We start from the raw sequence: 20,921 nt of genomic DNA, 5'->3' as shown, positions 1-20,921 counted from the left end.
ATAGTATTTGACCTATCTCAGAAAGCATTAATTTACCCCTTTGCTGGTTTATATTTTTCTGTCTGGTCTGGGCCCTGATCCTACAAAGCACTAACAATGGACTTAATTTGAAATGCAATAGGCCTGGTGGATATACAAATTTAAATATGTGCATTCTTTGCAAAATTGTGGCCTTTGTTTGTGTCTGCAAATGCTTTGTTCCTGATGTGTACTTTGGTTCAGCAAGGAAAAGAAGAATTTAACTAGAAAAGCTTATCAATGCATCATTCACCCATTGCTCCTCAGTCAAATGATTTTTCTCCAAATTTTCCTGCTGTCACTGGGCATAAAAGTTAAGATTGTTTTTAGCCCTTTGAGTTACAAAACAGAACTTTCTCATATTTGCAAGCCTGCAGAGAAGAGAGAATTGATATTTAGAAGGTTGAACTGAATCGAAATGTCAATTACGTTTGTTATGAAACACACAGTACTCACTGCAATTTACCATTGTTTCCAGTGTAGGGATGAGACATTTATTTCTTTTTAGTACTGGAATAACAGGCTCAAGATTGTGGCTGTTACAGCACCTGATAACAATGTGAACATTTAATTCAAATCTGCAAACCTCCATACTCAGCCTTACTCTCTCCTGTCACCCCTGTGCTACTGAAGCCAACATTAGCTTCTCCTTGCTTCTGGTTACATTGTCTGGTGAGTATGAAACCTGACGATTTTACTTATCTGGGTAACAGTTGTACTTGATTAGGGTTTCTGTAGACAAAATTTTGTCAGACTCTTAACTGTATTTTTTATATTGGTTTTGAAATACAAGGTATCATGTAAAAGACTAAGTCTCTCCAGCATTTTTTTTTTGAAACTTTTTGAAAAGTGGTATAATTTACTACAGGAATAAAAAATTTAAAAAAATCCCTGTGTTTTGTTTGGAAATTGGATATCTTTAGACCTTGTTTAGATTCAGTTATTTTTATGATTGTCTCTGTTAGCATGTGATGAAAAAAATCTTCAAAGATCTTCAAAGATTTTCATATTCTGTAAGGTTTATTAATACTATAGAGACATAGGCAGTCAACTTTTATCAGCATGCAAAAGTACTTGACCTTAACACAATACGAATGTATTCTTGTAAGTCTTACTGTTTCTCCAAAAGTCTTACTGTTTCTCCAAAAGGAATCAATCATGGCTGATGACTCTCAGAGAAACTTTCGCTCAGTGTATTATGAAAAAGTGGGGTTTCGTGGAGTTGAAGAAAAGAAGTCACTGGAAATCCTGTTAAAAGATGACCGGTTGGGCAAGTTGATTTCACTGTTTCCTCTGTTACTTTGGTGATTTGGGGCTGGGGAGGGAATAATAGAAAATGTTGAGTTGCTGTGCTTAGTACTTATTTAAGTTTTGCATCTTGCACCACTGATCTCTGACTTATTACTAGCAGTCCTTTGAGTTTCAAAGATCTGAAAATCTGATTTTTAAAACTACTAAAGATGTGTCTGCTTGCTTGTTTCTTTTTTTTCTTTTCTTTTTTTCTTTTCTCATTCTCTATGCCCAAGAAACTAAAAGTTTTTTAATGAGAGCAATTATAATCTGAAAATACATCGTCTCATGCTGTTAATTCCATCTAACCTCAAAACGATGAAGGTTTTGTTATTGCTGTTGGTCCCTGAGGAGTGCCACATCTCTAACAGAACAGAAAGATAAATGTTGTCCCTTTAACAAAGCCCTTAATTGTTTTGGCATAGCAACACGATTTACAAATGTCTATAAAAATGGTACAGTTTCTTCCTGGTGAAACCTAGGGTAGTTTTATTGTAAATTAAGCCAACGTATATATTTTTAAAAATTGTTGCATTTTATAGGGCACATTCTGTTCTCAGTTGAAGTGGTGAAAGCATTTGTTGATAATAGATGATGAAAGAGGGGATTTCGATCCACAGCTAAGGATTTGTCATACTTCGGTAGATCAGCGACTCAAACCTATTTATAATTATATTTAAATTTACCTCAATTTTTTTTTCCTCTTTATTTCTCTACAGATATTGAGAAGCTTTGCACATTTAGTCAAAGGTTTCCTCTCCCATCCATGTATCGTATACTGGTGTGGAAAGTGCTTTTAGGTATGAAATATAACATCTGTGATCCTCTGTAGAAATGAGTATGTAGAAAGGTGTATTTTTTCTGCTTTTTTTTTCTCTTTAGAAAGCTAATGACATGGATTATTCTGTACTACCTTGCCTACTGATACATACTTAGCCTATTTTTATATCCACCTAGGATGCACAACAGCAATTATAAATAACAGACAATTCAGTGGAAGTAAAGCTGTGATTAAACTTAAAAAAACTGGGCAAGGTATGAAATGGGTGTTTATTCTAAAGAGAAGCTTTGTGTTCTATAAAATCTTGGTTTCTTCTGGTTTTGCTTCTGGCTTCAAATTGTATTTGCCATTGAAGAAGTTATGAGGCCAGAGACAAATTATGGTATCCCCAAAAACCATAAAAAAGCCATAAATAGATTCTATTTTCCTTGAAGTGCGTTAGTCATAGACTAATTCAAAAGTACTAATGACTTTGCAGTAACTGGTCAAGTGTGTTGGGTTTACTAGGCGCAAGGTCATGTCACTTGGAGACAGGAAGGGTTGTGGAAGGTCCAGGAGTTCTGACCCTTACAAGGTATCTGGAGAGTTTCCCTTAGAGTTGCTGCATGTAGAGGAACACTGCCAGACTGAGTGTGAAGGTACGTTGTCTGACTGAATCTCCGGAAGAGAAATGTGATTGACCATACTGCTGGTGGTGGAGCATTGTGCCACTTTCGAAAAGCTTGAGTGTGGCTCCCATGCTCAGTCTTGTATTAACCAGGGCTGTGCTGGCAGGATGGGTGCTGATATCCAAAATGTTGTTTCATCAGGGAGAGACCAGCAGCATCAGTCTGCAGATTGGCTTGGAAGCTGCTATCTTTTGCTGTCTGTGAACTATCCTACTTCTTTGTTCTTTGGCTCTCCAGAATATGTGGTACAGATCCCATATATATCTCCTATATGAAGATTTTGGCACGTGATTCAGAGTCAGGAAGATTGGTGACTCCTACCTCAGAATGAGTATTTTATAAAACAGTTTTTCTCTGTTTTAGGATATTTGTTTATCTCAGGCTGTGCCATGATCTTGAACAATGTTCAAGTAAATGTCTTCTGTTTCCCTTCTTGGTCTCCATGTTCCACTACGGTGTCTGGAGTTTGAAATAATGTATTAGAACGTTTTAGCTGAGTTTTAAACAATCTTTTTATTTTTTTCTTCTTTTTTTTCCCTCCAACTTTCTACAGTTTAAAAATTGTGGCTTCATATTCCTGATTATTTGGATTTGTAAGCGTTTTTTGGGGAGAGGTAGTAAATGAACAGTGCGCAGAAGGTGCAAGATCTAATTATAAAGCTTGAAGTTCTTGGCATTGATCATTGAACTAACAGACTAATCCTACTTGATAAAAGCCTCTGCTGTTAGAGTACTAATTTTAGGATGAAAAAGATTCTTGTACCCTGGGCCCTAGTGAAGTAGTCAGCATCCTTTAAAATATTAATAGTACGAAATATAGTGTAGGAGGTTTTGGACAAGTGACTCAGTGCAAGATCCTTCAGCCAAAATTATAATAGCAAAATACAGCCTCTTGGAAAACTTGTAGCTCGTTGCAGAGCCAGTGGTCTGTCTTTGTTTTAGATAGGATGATTTGTGAATCATGTGGTAACACAAAACACCTTCTGTGTTACCTGTATGGAAAATTATATTAACTTTTTTAAAGGATTTTGTATTTTAAACCCAGAGTGATTTATTTCAAGTATGCATACTGTTATTCTGTATACTCCTTGGGTGAACAGATGTACAAGGACTTTTCTTACGCTGCATCTCAGTGCTAACACTCGTTAGAAAAGCTGGCATTCAGAAAGGCAATGCAAAATCTCTCTCCCTAAATGGTTGGAACAACAGCCCAGTCCATTTCTGGTGGGAGGTGTTGCATCTCCTCTAAATCAAATCATAGAAAATCTAAATCAAATCAAGAAAAGGGATTGTGTCCTGTCAGCAAAATTATCTCGGACACATACCAAGGCTTGATGCTGTCCCAGGTTACATGGCATGTCAGCAATGTCTCTGTTAACTGCCTGTTCAGGTATGACTCATGATGGTTTCTGGACATCCCTGTGTTGTTAAACTTCTTTTCTGTCTGCCTAAGGTAGTCTTCTGTATTTGAGGAGAGCAGTTGTCAGTATGTACATAAAAGTCATGATGTTGACTCTGTTTTTGCATAACGTGAAAAATGTCTTGCTCTGTCCCAGCTTTTGAAATGCAGACAGGTTTGCAATTGGAAAGTAAAAGATAATATTCTGTCTGACTGAAGCTCAGCCATTTTGTGGTTTAACACTTGGCAGGAATATTTTTTTCTTTAAATGAGAGATAAAAGCAGCAGGTAGCCTGTTTCAGAACTGATTTTTGAAGAATGCTTTGTTCTCATGGATTTCTACAATGGGAAAAATTCTGCTCCACTAGTGATATGGTAGTGGCATTTTTTTGCTTTGGTGTATGTAAGATCTTATTTCTGTTGAAGCCTGTGACAGTGTTGTTGTGAACATCAGTGCATGGCAAGATTGAGTCTTGAGTGAGGGGAAGGATCGAGTGAAATGTTGAGCGTCTCTTCTGGAGAGACGCTCTGGTATTCTTAGGTTGAATCAGTTACAGATTAAAACTTATGTGATTCATTTTGCTTCTGAATGTTGTGTTAGAGAGGATTAATCTATGATACAGCGGGTAAAGAATTTTCTGGCAGAGATCTAATAGTAAATTAAGTAATACTGGAATGTACAGTATCTTTGCATTAGTTAATTGCATGTATATATTCTCCAGTCATCTCAGACAAAGTGTAGAATTTGAGAACATGAACAGCTAATGTATGTAAAAACTACAGGTAGGTATAAACAAGTAAGATTCACAATTTAAAAATAAAGGTTGCTGGAGAGGGAGAATAAACCAATTAAATTATTTTTCATCTATCCCAACAATGACATTTCTTATCAGCACACTGATGTGGTATATGAAAGAGTTAGCATTCATTTGCTGAAAACCTTGTAGAAGAGCTTGAGAAACAATAGTCTAAGGGTAGATTTTGCCTGTGCTCAGTTAACATATGAAAATGGTTTTTATAAATACAATGCTGAAGTGCTTTGTTGGTCTGTTGACTTTCAATTCTGTAGAATTTTCTCCCTGTATTCTTTGACCAAATTTATAAACAAACTGCAGTGCCAGGTCCTACATTTCTGTAGGCTGGAGTTGTAGTAAAAATTGAATTTAGGCAGATCTCTTGGAAATGGGAGTTTAAGTGCTCTAGTTTTTTCTCTTTACAGTTGCTTATCTTTTCTTTTCTGTTTTTTATTTATTTATTTGTTTATTTATTTTTTCTTAGGAATTATTCCTCCTCACCATGAATCTCATGCTTTGGTGATGAAGTACCGGAAGGAGCAGTACTGGGATATACACCATGCTCTTCGTGTAATCCGTTTTATTAATGATTCTACCCCACAGGTAGATGTTTTCCTCCGCATACATCAACTGGAATCAGGAAAATTGCCTCGAAACTTGGCTTTTCCATTGGTCAGTTGTCATTTTAAGTCTTTTAAATACAGTATTTTATTTAACTTCAAACTCTAAACCTGTGAGAAACTGAACTGCAAGTAGCCCCCAAATGCACGTAGATAGACAAAGTAAGGTGAATGGAAAACAGAGAAGTACTAGCATAAAGTAAGGGATTTTAGTCAAAGTGCTTTTGTCTTTTTCTTCCCCTAAGTACTTATGTAAGATTTTATGCCTTAAAATCTCTTTTGTGTACTTTGCCTGCTAGGCTTCAAGCCTTTTGTACTCTAGTACACTTCAGTTTCTTTATAGCACTGAAATGAAAATGACATAATTTTATTGGAGCTCATAGATTCTTAAATGTCTTGGAACAAGGATAATTCAGAGCCGGTACAAGCAGCGATTTATTGCAAATTACATCATATATTTAAATTATTTGTTTTTAAATCTAGGCTTTAATGTACTGACCTCCTTTTTCTGTTAGTCTGAACTGATCCAGGCTCCTGTCAGGTAATGCATGTACTCTGTAGTTTACAGTGTACTCACATATGGGTAAACGAGTCTATGTTTTGATGATAAGTCTATAGTGTGATGATAAAACCAATGTGTGGATCTTATGTATAAGCCTCTATGAAAGATGAGGTGATGAAAGGAGCTGTGGGACTTTCTGAAGTGGATTTTATCCTGTATTTAATGTTAATTTATCCATGTTCACTCTAGCTCAGCTTATTTTGTTATTTTTCATCTGTAATAACAAAATTTGCCATAAGAACTTTAAAAAAGTTAAAAATAATAAAAAAAAGGTTAAACAAAGTTAACATGGAAAATTCAGTAATATTTTGGACCGGAGGATTATATACAGCATTCTCTTGTCGGAGGAGGGAGAGTGTTTTTGTGCCCTTACCATTGCCTAGGAACGTGGCCATCCTACCCTGCAAGTTTCCTATAGAGAAATTTCCTTGATCTTGGCATGTGACCCAGTGGGCTGAAAATTCATCCCTTCTAGAGCAGTACTGCTTTCTGAGCAAGTGTTTTGTCAGTGCATCCCAGAGCACTAGCTGCTCTCAGTACTGTGATGGGGTTTCATAGAGATGGTGTTTATCAGATCCACAGTTACTAGTCCTGTACCTTAAGGTTGTTTTGCTGCAGAAAGCATTTGTTCTCTTTATGCCAGCCTGTTTTCAGTGTAGTAACTGTCCCCTTAAACTTATAAGGGGGTACTGCTTGATAGTAATGCAGATGTTTTATTGCGGAGGCCGAGGGAGTATAAAGATGATGTTGGATTGGTCTAAATATTTTGAAGTGTTTGAGTCACAAATCACAGGAGTCTGCTAAATATGTTTTGTGCATGTGAAAGCAGAGAGTTTAAGTAGGGATATGTGTGTATTGCAGCAGTCTATGTAGCAGAGGCATATCCCAGTAGTATTTAGACTATCCACACATTTTGCATGAGTTGTAATCTGTGCAAAAGCCTGTGATACTATAGCTTACTGCTACTGATGGTTACAGTAGATCAGCCTGTGGATACATATCTGGCTTGTTACCCTGCCTCCTAATGTAGTCAGTACTGCCTGCGTAAGGAAGACTAAGAAACAGGGCAAATATAGAGCCTTTCCTTGTGCATCTTCCCTGTTTAGACACTTCCTGAGCTAGCTGTTGGCATGAGGTCTAGCTCGTTTAGAGTTAGTTCGCCTCCACCTACCCTGTGTGCAGTCATACCGTTAACTGTGGTTTAGGCATGCTGATACTTCTGTTAGGAAAGTATATCCTCAGGAGAAAAGATGATGGCGTGCCCATCACATGCTTCTGGTCATGTATTGTGGGGAATAAGATACTCGTCACCTGGAAGAGATGTTTATTTGTCTCTAGGAAGATGTTTATCTCAAACTAAATGATTTTCTGTATGTTGAAGGTAGGCATACAGCTCCTGGCTGCATTATTTTTTTCAGTAACTGTAAAATCCATGACAGAAGTGTTTGAGGGCCCTGTTTGGCCCTTAGCAAGGAATAGGATGAAAAATTCTGCTGCTCTGCAGTATAAAAATGTGGGGCATAGAAGTAGGATTATCGCTACCTTGTTAGGATGTAGTATCATCTCATTTGAGAACATTTGATAACTTTGAATCAGAGTTGTTCCAAACTCCTGTTGTATGTTTTGGTTTTAAAAGCAAGACAAGTCTTACTTGTCCTGCTTTAATAGGTATCTGTCACCATAATGCAGCTGCTGCCCAATGTATTATGTATGAAAGTCAGAACAGCTCTTTGTGTATGCTGATTCCAGTTTGTTTTCCCAAATAGCAGCGAAAAGGAATATAAGAATAATTTAAATCAGATAAGTTCAATACTTCTGTGTAGTTCACTTTTTTGGCTTTGTTTTCCAGGAACCTGAAGATGAAGTGTTTCTTGCTATTGCTAAAGCAATGGAGGAAATGGTGGAGGATCCTATAGAATGCTATTGGCTTGTCAGTTGCTTTGTGAATCAGCTGAACAGCAAGCACAAAGATTCATTACAACAACTGGTAAGGAAAAACCACTTGTTTCTGTTTCTTTTTCTGGAGAGCCAGTCATGGAAAGCATTAATATATGGAGACAACTGGAGCATCAGAGGTGACACCCTTGGATTCTGTTCCACCAACAGAATGTTTTGAGAAACAGTGAGGAGTGCTTTTTGGGTTGTGACTGTGCTGTCCTGTAAGACACTTTGTCTAACGTAACATTAGAAATTGTTTTTGTTTGCTACATGGTAGTTTTCAGTTACATCTTATTTTCTCTTTAGGTTAGCTAAAGCTTACATTGTATCTAGTTGAATTCTATTTCTCACAAATTGGTCATTTAAGAATTTTCTTTATTTTAAACAATTAAAAATGTCACAAAGTTAAGAACATCTTGATGTGTATCTGCTACTTTTTAGGCTGCATCTCTGGCATCCACATGCTGCTCATTGGATGATAGACAAAGCACAATTGTTTTGCTTTATAAATGGAGCAGGGTACTACGCCTTCAGAAAAACACTATGTTGCAAATTAAGTTATAAAAAGTGGAATAGGGTTCTTTTGGCGCTATCATTTAAATGCTCTCATAGAATATTAATTTTGAATTTCTATTTTACTGGTTTATAAAATTAAAATTTGATTGTAAAGAAAATGTATACTTATAAAAATTACAAAAGCTTTTGTAATTCTTCAAATAGTCCTAACAGATAAGAAACTTTTAGTTAACAACATCCACTGAGATAAAAGTATCATAGTACCTGTGCACTAGCAATCACTGAATGAAAATTTGTTGCACAAAATTATGCATGTCCTTTGTTTGTTATTCTTCTGGAACTAAGAAATACTTTTTAAACCTACCTGCTGTTGCTGGAGGTGATACATTCAACTATACCAATTTCTGTAATTCCTTTCAAAGGACAGAGGAGCATTTTTAAAGAAAATATGTGCTCTCACTACATAGAGTGCCAAGTGTCTCCCTCCCTAAGTTTTTGTTTTAATATGAACGTTGTACCAAGACTCTGGATGTTAGAATATGGACAAAGGAAGTATTTTCTCCCTTTGACAGCTGAAGTCATTAGCTGTTTACCTAATTATGACAAAAAGCATAAAGGTATTCCTGAAGTTATGGAAATGTGTATTGTGTTACATTAGAATTTAAACAAAAGGAGAATTATCCACGTTTTTATGTGGAGAATTATCCACATGTTTATGCTTCTAGATACTTTGGGTTTTTAAACAAGAAATCAATGTCCAGCTTTTAATATGTTGCACAGGGGTTTATTCTTAGAATTGACTTTCTGAGTTTTGCTGCATTGTGTGTAGATTTTTTTTTTTGACGTGTGCTAAGGCGATTAGGTTTGAGGTGAATGAAACTCAATTTTACTTGTGAAGGCAGCAGTAATTAGTTCCCATTTAATCTCTGTGTTGCCTTAAGCTCTAAACACCTCCTTGCATTAGGGAATACTGCATATTTTGGAAGTTCTGTTAGTGGTCAGCAATTTAAGGAAGGTTCTTTGTTTAGTTAAGTGCTTAATTTGCTAACTGCAAAAATCAGCAACACTTGTATTTTGGAACATGATGTTTTTAGTTAAAACAATGTAAGTTCATTATTTTAACGTGTTATTTTATGCCGATTGAATTTATAAGACATTTCTTGTCTTACAGTGTGTGTTAACTATGGAGGGTACTCTGATGTGAGTTACCTAAAATTTTCCAATTCCTTTCTCAGCCAAAAATTCTGGAGCAGTATTTGAACATTGAAGATAACAGACTCCTGATGCATCTGAAAGCATGTGCTGCAATGAGCAAACTCCCTTACGATCTTTGGTTTAAAAAGTGTTTTGCAGGCTGTTTACCCGAGTCCAGTTTACAAAGGCAAGTTCTCTTCTTTTTCTTTCTGTTTGTAATTACGTAGTAGTTTTAGCTTTTTGTCATCACTAGCGGGCAAAGAGCTTTCCTTACTTTGTCTGTAAGATTATGGAGTTAACTTTGTTGTTGACTTGGAAATGATAAAATTGAATTTGATTCCACTTGTTACTGACGCAAGATAATCTCTGTGTTATTTCTCGCATTGAAATTAAAAAAGAATGGAGTTAAATATAGCGGCTGATTCTGTCAGACACTTAATGCCTTCTAGGATTTAAAACTCCAAATCCCCTCTTAGTGATAGATAGCTGAATGATAGTCAGTTTTCAGGCTCTTTAACCAAAATCCTTGCTTAGGGAGTGACTGTAATACTGTATTATCATTAGATGAAAAAGATTTTGGGAATGTGTACTGGTTTTGGCTGGGATAGAGTTAATTTTCTTCACAGTAGCTAGTATGAGGCTGTTTTGGATTTGTGCTGAAAACAGTGTTGATAATAGAGGGATGTTTTAGTTACTGCTGAGCAGTGCTTACACAGAGCCAAGGCCTTTTCTGCCTCTCACCCCACCCCACCAGCGAGTAGGCTGGGGGTGCACAAGAAGCTGGGAGGGGACACGGCTGGGACAGCTGACCCCAACTGACCAAAGGGATATTCCATGCCATATGATGTCATGCTTAGCAATAAAACTGGTGTGGAGGTTGGCAGGGGCGGCCGCTGCTCGGGAACTCGCTGGGCGCTGTTGATTGGTCGGTTGGTGGTGATTTTCATTTTTCATTTGCATTACTTGTCTTTCTTGGGTTTTATTTCCTGTTATTTTTTATTTTAAAAAGTACTAGGGCAGGTTCAGTATTACAAAGAATAGTGCATCTCCCCCATCCCGCCAGGGGGGAGTGAGCGAGCGGCTGTGTGGTGCTTAGTTGCTGGCTGGGGTTAAGCCATGACAGAATGTTTATTTTAAAAAGTACTAGGGCAGGTTCAGTATTACAAAGTTAATGAAATAGTGCATTATATCAGGATCCGACAGTTAGAAATAGGTTGTCCAGCTTTTAAAAGGGGAGAAAATTCTTGTGCATGGCTCTTCACTGAAGGGCTTTTGAAATGAAGCTTGTGTGATTTCTCTAGTTCTGCTGCCTGAGAACTCTTGGAAAGCAGAAAATTCAAGCTAGATGTAGAGAAGCATATCCTTTCTGCATTAACAAGAGTTGCTAATAGCTGAGCAGGAGGTGGCACAAAGAAAACAGTGGTTTCATTTTCAGCTGCCTGAAAACTTTGAGAAGTAACAAGGTTCAAAGGAAGTTTTACTTCAGCACCTCCAGGGCTTCAGTGGCTAGTATAGGAACCTAGAGTGGAAACACAGTGCTTTGTAAAATGCTCTGTAGAAAATGCTTTACAGTGGTAAAGTTGGTTATAATCTGAATAGTGAATGCAATCTTGCTTGTTTATCTGGGACTTCACATTTCATGAAGGAAAGTGGGAAACAGCTGTTTTTAAAAATGTTTTATTTGCCCTTATGAAAATAAGGGGGTTTTAGGGAACAAGCTATAAGATTAGAAATCATGCTCTCTAGTCTTGTCTGGTCTTTGAGGTTCTGTAGGTTTTACTGTTGGCAAGGAATATGTCTGAGAAAAAAAAATTTTGAACCAAAACTGAAGGATTTGGTAGTAGACCTTTAGGTGTTATGCTGTGTGCAGCACGGTAGTTGTTACATGGCACGTTCTTCTCATCGAGCACCTATAAGGCTCCAAAATAGTCATCTCTGTGTAGTGGTTGTGCGTGATGTGGTGGTTAAAAGCTTTTACTACTTTAATGGCTACAGAAATTATGTAAGCATGTATAAAATGTTTGTTACATCCTTAAAAGCAATTGAACACATATGGTCTGCCTGCATCTCTATTTCACATTTGCGTTTGTAGGTTACCTTCAGCAGATAATGACTGGCCTTGTTTCATTGTGCTTTCTCTGTATGAAACTTAATGCCTTAAAAATTAAACTACTGTCAGTAGAAGTGACTGCTCTACCTGGGGCTTGCCAGTCTCTTCAGGCCTCTTTTTCTGTAGGCTTCTGTGATCTGAAATAGACTTTGCAAACTACTGCATTAGGAACCTCTTTGCATGTCTTCTAGGAGATATTTTTGTTTAGAGCTTATGTGATTTAATTTTGCTACCAGGTCTTAAGGCTGAGAACTGGAGCTGAAAGAGGTATTTGCAGTTTTGCTATTGGAAGATTCAGGTTTTTTTTTTTAAATTTCTGTTGAAAATCAAACACTTTATGGAGCTGTGTCATCTTGATAGTGTAAAAGAAAAAAATCTAGATGAAGAATTTTGATTTCATATTTCATCTTGTCAGAATCTTTAGTTTCAAACTTCTACCATTTTGAATCAGTTCATTTATATAAAATATTTTGTCTATAGTGTACTGTTTAGCATTCTTATACGCTGTTTTACCTTACTGAAATAGAATAGTTTGACCTGAAATTTTTTAAATACTTTTTTTTTTCATGGAAAAGGTCAAAATACTGGTTTTTTTGTATCACTCTGGAATAAAATTTCAGTGTTGGTACTTCAGATGGCACAGCAATCCATTTTCCCAACAGTTCTTGTGGGAACATGATAAAAGTGCACTTTTTCTTGCCAGTTTAGGTTTCTGAATTATTCTGTTGTAATCATAATGGCCTCATTTGCTAAGGAAATAACATACTTCATGGGTAGCATGTGACAGATGAACTTAATTAATGCTTGAAGATTCAGTTTGGATTAGAAACTAGAAGCCCGAATGCTTATCTGAAGTGTATCCAAATGGCAGTGTTGGAACTGCTGAGAATTGAAAACAGGTCTCCAATTCTCCTGTGAGGTTTGTTTACTTTTTTGTCAAGTGAGAGGTGATCTGAGCTCACTCTCTTATGATGTAATTTAACTTATGATTTAGCACTGTATTTCTTAGACAGGTTGCTTGCTTTCTATAAATTGTAGTCTTCTCTGCCAGGCAGCTAAATCTGAATTTCATGGTTTTCTTTTTTTTTTTCCTAAGGTGTACAAGATTTGTATATGCTATGCAGAACTTTTATCCAATGATGGTGAGATGAAGTTGCATAATACCAGCTTTACTCCTGACAGGCATTGTCATTCAGTATAAATACTGTTTATGGCATACTTCTCCTAATTATACCATAGGTAAAATTTATGCACCAGTTTAATTTAAATGGGCTTGGAAAATGTATATAGACAGGTTTCATGTAGAAACTTTTCCTTTGAGCTTATGCAGTGTCTTTGCCCTAATACACTTGACATATTATGCAACAAGCTTCTTAACAAACTTCTTAAAGGTGTCACATTGGTAAAAGAGAGGAGCAGACTGGTCATTTCGAAGGCACTGTATCCTCAGGGCTCTGTATCTCACCTGCAGTATAGACAGGGTGCTTCCTGAAACATGAACCAGCCTGTCGCACTGGCTCGAGAGGGACAGAAAGGCTTATTTGCCTCTGAAACAGGGAGAGAACCAGATCACACCTTTGTTTTTATACTCACCATTGCCCTGTTTGCTCAAATTCTGCAACAGCATTTCAGGTCATCTGTTCAGTAAGCCCCATGCATGGAGAGCTTTCAAATGGTGCCATGTGGGCCCTCTGCCGGAGAGCCCTGCTGTTAAAGCTCGGTGTCCCGTTTGTGGCTTCAGCTCTACAGGCAAAATGGTACTTTGGCTGCCAGATTATTCCAGCACTGTCACCCCAGATGATCCAGCTACAACAGAAGTCGTGCAGCTTTGCAGATATAATTGTGAATAAGCCAGGCATTTTTTTATGGCCTAATGTTGCCAATCACATATCATGCCCCTGACTAACACTGTTTGTATTCTGCGCTGAAGACTTGGCGTTAGCAGGACTGTAATAGCTGATGGGTTGCTGTTAGGTTATTAGCCTCTGGTAACTTGTTTGTGGCAAAGTATTTGGTAGTTCTCCTGAAATCTTATGACTGCCTTTCAAACTGGTACCACCTCATGTATTAATATATGGCTTTTGTAGTTTTACATCTGTGATCTCCATGTCCTGCATAAATTACATCTAGTGGTAAAAATATAAGTCATTTGTTAGTAGACACAACAGAAATATGAAAAATGCCTTAAATTTACCATGGAGTGGGAGGGCATAAGAAAGTGCGTGTGGGCTACTACTATAGAGAAACTTAAGTCTGTTTACCTTTGTCTAAATAATTGAGCTGCTTCCTAGCTCTGGAGATAGATGGGCACAAGATCATGACATAACATCAGGATGAGACTTGTGTGAGTCTCATCATGTCCCTCCATGCCCAGTTACCATTGGAAGGACACCCAGAAGTGCAGGCAGAGAAGCAAGCATTGGTTCTCTTAAAACATCTCTGGCCTGGATGATTGGAGGACCAGAACCAGACCAGGACCAGAACCAGAACCCAGAAGTGCAGGCAGAGAAGCAAGCATTGGTTCTCTTAAAACATCTCTGGCCTGGATGATTGGAGGACCAGAACCAGGGAATAAGGTTGAGTGTGCTTACTGCGCAGCCTAGGGGGAAAAGCTGTGAGATTAATGATAATATTTCAAAAAATGAGAAAGCAGCAATGCTGTGATGCTTTTTGTATACTACTGCACTGTAGTGGTTGAGGAACATCAGAAACTGCCTTGAGAATGCCATGCTTTCACACGCATGCACACACACAGTAAGTCGTACGGTGCCTACAGGAAAAGCTCAGTGAAAAAGTAAATGGCTTCATTTGCATAATCCTTGGCATGCTCTTTACCTTCATAGCTTTCAGTTTCTTTTTATTTTTCCTTGTGGTTGTAACTACTATTTCACTGTTGAAGAAATACCTACAAGAGTGCTTCTGTGGTTAATTGAATACTGTTACATTTCACAGAGGATGATAGTCATACAAAACATGATGAATTTAGTGTATACTTTCTTTTTCAGCATTCCTGAGTAGGGCTATAGGCACAGTTGCCCGACACTTGTTATAATTTTCCCATCTCTAGGAGTATAAAAAAATGGGTAAAAAGTCGTGATCTCTGACAGCATACTTGGTCTTAAGTGTTTGATGTTATTTAAAAAGTGAAAGTAGAATACCCATGTTATCATCAATAGAGATACAATATATAAAGGCTGCTATATTAGAATAGAACTATCAAAATACATGTTTCCTTGAAACTGCTGTGGGTTTTTTCCATTCTAAGTAAACACTTTTCTGACACAGTTTATGTTGCTATTCCTGGCTCTACTGGTATAGACAAGGTGCTGACCGCTGGTTTGTTTATCACAGTGTCACACAGTCATTCCCTTATCGCTGTCGCTGGTGGAGTTGCATTGAGAGTAACAATAGCTGGAGATGTTAAGGGGAAAAATACTGCAGCAGACATAGCTGGTTAGTGCTGACATCTCATCTGCTTTGCTATGCACCCTCTTCCAAAATTTGTTAGACACTGGTGATTTAGATACTGCATCTGTTTTGCCATTGTTAAAACATTTGTTCTGGAATCAGACTAAATAATGCAGGAAAAATTAGAGTGTTTTCTGAGCGTGAAATGTAACCTACTGTAATGTAATTATGGAGACTGAAGTCAGGAGACTTGGAAGCAAAATAATGAAAGAAGGCTGGGTATTTTATATCTGGATTAGTAAATTTGTATTCGAATTAACATGATCTTTAATATGAACTTTAAAAATTCTTTCCTGTTTTTGAGGTCTGTTACTCTCTGTATTGTCATTAATAGTTACAGGTCTGATGCCCATGAAGCACATGGGGAGCTGTGCTTGGGTTCTAAACAGATACGTTTGTGAAGGAAAATGTATTAGAAGTAAACAGGGATGACCTGTACAGTGTGGTCTCAGTTTTCTCATAGCCTTGCTTAAATCTTCTAGACCTGACTTCAACATCAGTGTGATATTTACAGTGATCACTTGTCCTGGGATGCTTCAACCACAAAGAAGGCAGTAGGATTTTAATCTTGGATTAATTGTAGCGAGACAGGGAATTAAAACTAAATTGTAAAGGGGAAAAAAATTGGCAGTGCCTTTTTTCCTGTCTGTCCATGTGGGTTTTTTGTTTGTTTCCTTCTTTTTTTTAAGAATAGTCCTGAGGATTTTACATATTCTTTTCCTCATTTCTTCATTGTACGTTAAATTCTAGTCTATATTTTTTGATAAATGGAGAGGTGGTGAAAATAGTGTCAAAAGAGTTATGTGAGTAAAAGGTTAAGAAACTGACAAAGAATTGACTTGAGTCACAGTGTGAAAAATAAGCACTGTGTAACAGCAGCAACCATTCTGCATTTGGAGTTATAAAAGCTTTTCACAAAGAATGACAGGTTGAGGTTGGCAGGGACCTCTGGAGGTCATCTGGTCCCACCAACCCCTCTGCTCAAGCAGGGCCACTTAGAGCTGGTTGCCCTGAACCGTGTCCATGTGTTTTTTGAATGTCTCCAAGGAGGGAGACTCCACCACCTCTCTGGGCAACCTGTGCCAGTGCTCGGTCACTCACAGTGCACAAAAGTATTCCTGATGTTCAGAGGGAACCTCCTGTGTTTCAGTTTGTGCCGTTGCCTCTGGTCCTGTCACCGGGCACCACTGGAAAGAGCCTGACTCCATCTTCTTTACAGCCTCCCTTCAGGTATTTATATACATTAACGAGATTCCCCTGAGCCTTCTCTTCTCCAGGCTGAACAGCCCCAGCTCTCTCAGCCTTTCTTTCCTGAAGAGATGTTCCAGTCCCTTAATCATCTTCATGGCTCTTTGTTGGACTCTTACTTCTTAACTCCTTCTTGTTTAAAGATATGATACCTACTCTTCAATTCAGCTGTCAAAGTTCATGTTATGCCTGCGTTGTGTTTTCCTGGCACTCCAGGCTGAAGGGCAAGTTCTTCTGAGAGAGGAGGTCATACAAAAATTGAATTGTCTTTGGAAGAAGCATACCCATAGATCCAAGTTTGTAGGTGGGCTGCAGAAGATGTTTTCCAGTTAGTGTTGCTGTATTCAGAGATGATGGAAGATAGTCTGTGATCTTTGTTACTCATGTTTTTATTTGGAAGGAGAAACACTTTTAACAAGTGCCCAGAAGGAGCAAGAACAGTAATCCTCAGAAAGTCCTTCTGACACAGCTTTTAAAATTCAAGAACTAAAAATAATGCAAGCCCATAAAAGCTGCCATCTGACAGATGGTTTCATACTGGTTTTGGATAATCTTTCATCCTGAGTCTGATGAGTTGGGCCTGAGATAGAGCTGCTGGCTGAAGGATGATTTCAAATTGTTGCAGGCTGTTTTAGTAGCGTGGATCCCTTTTAATATTCATCGAAGTTCTGTTGCTAAAGTACTTGCAGCCTTTGGAGGCCTGCCCTTCAGGTTTTGTTAAAACTGCGAGGTCCAGGTACAGTTTCATACAAGTGGTAGGAATGCTTAGGTAATTCTGAGAGAGTCTGTGCACAGTGGGATGGATTGAAAGACTTAATAGTTGTTCCTTGTGTCTAATTTAAACGTCATGGATTATATCCTGCTCATATATCATATTTGTATCTCATACAGCAATGACCTGGAATATTTAGCTTCTTGAGATGTAGTAGTTCAGTATTACATCCTTTTGAGTTTTCAGCTACTTAACTGTTTGAAGAGTGTCTTTATTAGGCATGCTAATAAAGTTTGTTTCCTTTTTTGCACTAGGAAAAATTCTCACCTTTGCCATATGCTGTAGAATAGTTGTCACAGTTCAGGCTATTAAAACAAGATTGGCTTTTTGTATTTGAGCTTGTAAACAGTTCCATTTCTAAACAAGAACACACCGTATCAGTACATTGCTGCTTGCCATCACTCTGTACAGATTTAGGAGTTGATAAAACATCTTTTATTTACCCCGACCTGAATAATTCAATACATTGCTGTTATTCAGAAAAATAATCTGGAAAAAGGTGCTTGTACAAAGACTGTTCTAGCAGATAAATAAGCAGATAAGCACTACAGTAATGTTTAGTGATTCCTTTTCTTTTTTTTTTTTTGTAGAGTTTGGGACAAAGTTATTAGTGGGTCCTGCAAGATTCTTGTTTTTGTTGCTGTGGAGATATTATTAACCTTTAAAATTAAGATAATAGCACTGAATACTGCAGAAAAGATCACACAGTTTTTGGAAAATGTAAGTACTCTATTGTGCTTTGTATTACCTTTTATGGTTTATAAAAATGTGTTTCAGCCTTCAAGTCATTTGCCTGTTGCAAACGTACCGTAAGATACTATTACGTTACTTACTGAGAATAGTGTAGTAGTACCAAGGTGAAAAGAGAATGCATGGGGATGAGAATAATGTTTTTTTCTATCAGGAGGTAAGGCTTTCATAGAATGAAATGATTTTTAGGCTTTGGGGAATGTGTTATCTATGTTTGTACAGATTTGACAATATTCCTTGTGATACTAAAAGGTTTTTCTATGAAAGTAAGTGCAGATGAGGTGAGGTTAATTTTCCAGAAGATCCTTACAGGGTTGGTTTCTGGCACCTTTTTTGCTCTGCCTGAGTGTGAATCTATAGACTCAAGGTATGTTTTCTGTTGATGTAAGGATGGGATCATGAACCTGACCCTGAACTTTCCTTCTATGAATAGTAACGAGCATCGCAGCAAGGTTGTAGGATCCCAATGTAACTGAGGTTAGTTAGATTAGGTACATTTGTGGTCATGGATGGCCAGTATAAGTTCTGTCTGATGTCAGGTTAGGGTTGTGTGAAGTGTGAGATGCCTGGGTGGTCATCTTACCGTTTTGTAAATAAAAGCTTTTTGTCTAAAATCTGGAGGTAATACGGTGCGTGTAGGACTGAGGGATGGTGGGATGGTAGGGCAGGGAGATGGGATTCTAGTTGCATTTTCTTTTTTATAAAGAGATAAAATCTGACCTGGAAATTTAAAATCTTTATTTTAAACAAAACAGTCCAAATAAAGTACTCTGACAAAGCATCTTGCCCCGATCTTTTGTAGATTCCTCAAGATAACACTGACGCTATTGTCAGCAAAGCTGTTGATCTGTGGCGCACACACTGTGGGACTCCAGCACACTCAGTCTGAGAACTTTCTTCGCTTATGACAGCTTGGGGAAAAAAAAAGACCTTTGAAAAGACATTTTACCACTCTTCCCCCATCCTAGTGTGATGTTCTTCATTACCTCTTCTATGTAAAGATGCTATTAAAGCAGCTAATAGGATAGTGATCAATATGTAAATATTTTTCAATAAATACAGATGGAATGAAGATACCTCGTGGTGGTGTGATCATGTCCAGAGTGTTTCTTGGCCAGCCAGCTACAGTATTCTGATTGCACAGTGTGCTTTCTGGCTTTTGGAGAAGTAAATCTAACTCTTGAAGCAAGGTAAATAGACTTACTTGTTATTTAAAAATGTTTTTGTGTGCCAGCTTATACTTGATATAACTAGTTACTACTTGGAGGTGGTTTTAAGGTGAATTTACTAAATGTTAGTCTGGAACTAAATGTTAGCTGGAACTCTGGTGAACAAGCATGCCTTTGCTAGAAATGTAAATGTACTCTATTAATACCGTAAATTTTCAGGTAAATGTTCTGGAAGAGGCATCACAAGTTTGAGGTGGAGGACATCACAATGACCAGGGGTGACACGCTTTTCTGAAGTGTCTTAAAATACTTTCTTTTCATCTGTCAGCCAGCTCTCTATGGCTGTACCTCCTTCTTTGTTCTTCATGGAAGATGCTCTAGAAAGGTGGTTCTGTCTTATCCTAAAATGTAACTTTGGGCAGGTATGGAGAAAATCAGTGGGACGAGTCAATATAATTCAGAATTACAGGCCAGTAATAAACAATGCCTCTGCTGAATGCTTGCTCAAAGTTGTTGTAATTTGGTTCTTGTTTGGTTTAGATTTCAAAATAAATTCAGTACAGAAATGTAACTAACGATATAAGTAAAAGTAGAGTGATTAGCCGTAGATAGAGATTTGCCGGAGAACTAATCTTTTTCGTGTAAAAGTGTAAAATTCTATTTCTACATCTTGCATAGACCAGGGAATTGTATATAAAAAGGTGTTGCTTGGCTGTTACTCGACTCAAATTGATGCTTAGTGTGCCAAGTATGCTCATTGCACTTGAAAGAACGCGTTTAGCTTGCACTCAGTGTAGTGCAGACTTGAAATGCTTTAGAAGCTTAACTTTTGTTTTAAACTAGGTCAGCTTTACCTTCCAACATATTAGCTGGGGAGGCGTGGAGCTCAGTTCAGGTTACACCTAAAAACCTTCATAGATGATCTATGCTGGATTCTGAGGTGCTGCTGTTAGTGTTCCTGAAATGCCTGAGTTTACCCAGTTCAGAAAAAGCTTGTTTGTGTCTGCTTTGAAAGCCGTTGCTGTCTCTGCATTGTAGTGTAATCCATTGAGTTCACTTCAGATAGGAGCTTGTTTTCCTAGTGTAGGCATGAGAGCTGGGTAACGTGGATAGGAAAGAGCATATACATTCTGTGAGTAAAACAGCACTGCATTCCGTAACACGCAACGCACAAGTTTTTCAAATAATGGCCATGGGTACAGCCTGAGAGATTACCCATTTGAACATTTTTCCCTCAGGCTGCGCAGCTTGTTCACAAAAACCCCAAAGTTACGTATGCATTATTCGGGCCTTTACATGGCAGATTACTTAGTCATTGAAAAAACAAGGACTGATGACACTGAAGGTGTTTAGCAGTTTCAGTCCCGAAAGGGAATCAGTAAGTCATAGTCTGAGAAGAGAGATGCACTGAATCAGGATTTGAAGTCCCAGTTAGTGTTATTGCTTCCAGACTTGCCAGTGGGTGTTCCTCCAATCGCTATTTGACTGAAGGCTCCAAACTTTTTTTGTTGTTTAGTTTTTAATTTAAAAAAGCCTTTCTCCATCAATAGGCAGGCCCTGGAGCTGCACAGACAAGAGACAGATATCTACTTTCACAGAATCACAGAAAGGTTGAGGTTGGCAG

The 20,921-nt window shown here is 37.8% G+C and overlaps 1 protein-coding gene across 3 annotated transcripts; it reads left to right on the top strand.

Annotated features, from left to right (window-relative positions):
* Positions 1-502: 502 nt before the first annotated feature.
* Positions 503-19,203, top strand: LOC103894341 (TBC1 domain family member 7). 3 transcript variants are annotated; one of them, XM_009273694.2, is made up of 8 exons: positions 503-690; positions 1,168-1,288; positions 2,028-2,108; positions 5,435-5,622; positions 7,982-8,119; positions 9,822-9,967; positions 17,969-18,098; positions 18,931-19,203. In XM_009273694.2, exons 2-8 carry the CDS (start codon positions 1,177-1,179, stop codon positions 19,015-19,017), a joined length of 882 nt encoding a protein of 293 aa, XP_009271969.1. In that variant the 5' UTR covers positions 503-690; positions 1,168-1,176; the 3' UTR covers positions 19,018-19,203. The 3 variants fall into 3 exon arrangements, with proteins under 3 accessions (XP_009271969.1, XP_019326148.1, XP_009271970.1); XM_019470603.1 differs by lacking the exon at positions 2,028-2,108; XM_009273695.2 differs by lacking the exon at positions 503-690 and having other exon boundaries at positions 1,191-1,283.
* Positions 19,204-20,921: the final 1,718 nt, after the last annotated feature.

Source organism: Aptenodytes forsteri, unplaced genomic scaffold (genome assembly GCF_000699145.1).
Source record: "Aptenodytes forsteri isolate BGI_AS27 unplaced genomic scaffold, ASM69914v1 Scaffold63, whole genome shotgun sequence".
NCBI classification, from domain to species: domain Eukaryota; kingdom Metazoa; phylum Chordata; class Aves; order Sphenisciformes; family Spheniscidae; genus Aptenodytes; species Aptenodytes forsteri.
The sequence above is the reverse complement of the archived record's forward strand: the minus strand, read 5'-3'. Positions and strand labels throughout refer to the sequence as shown.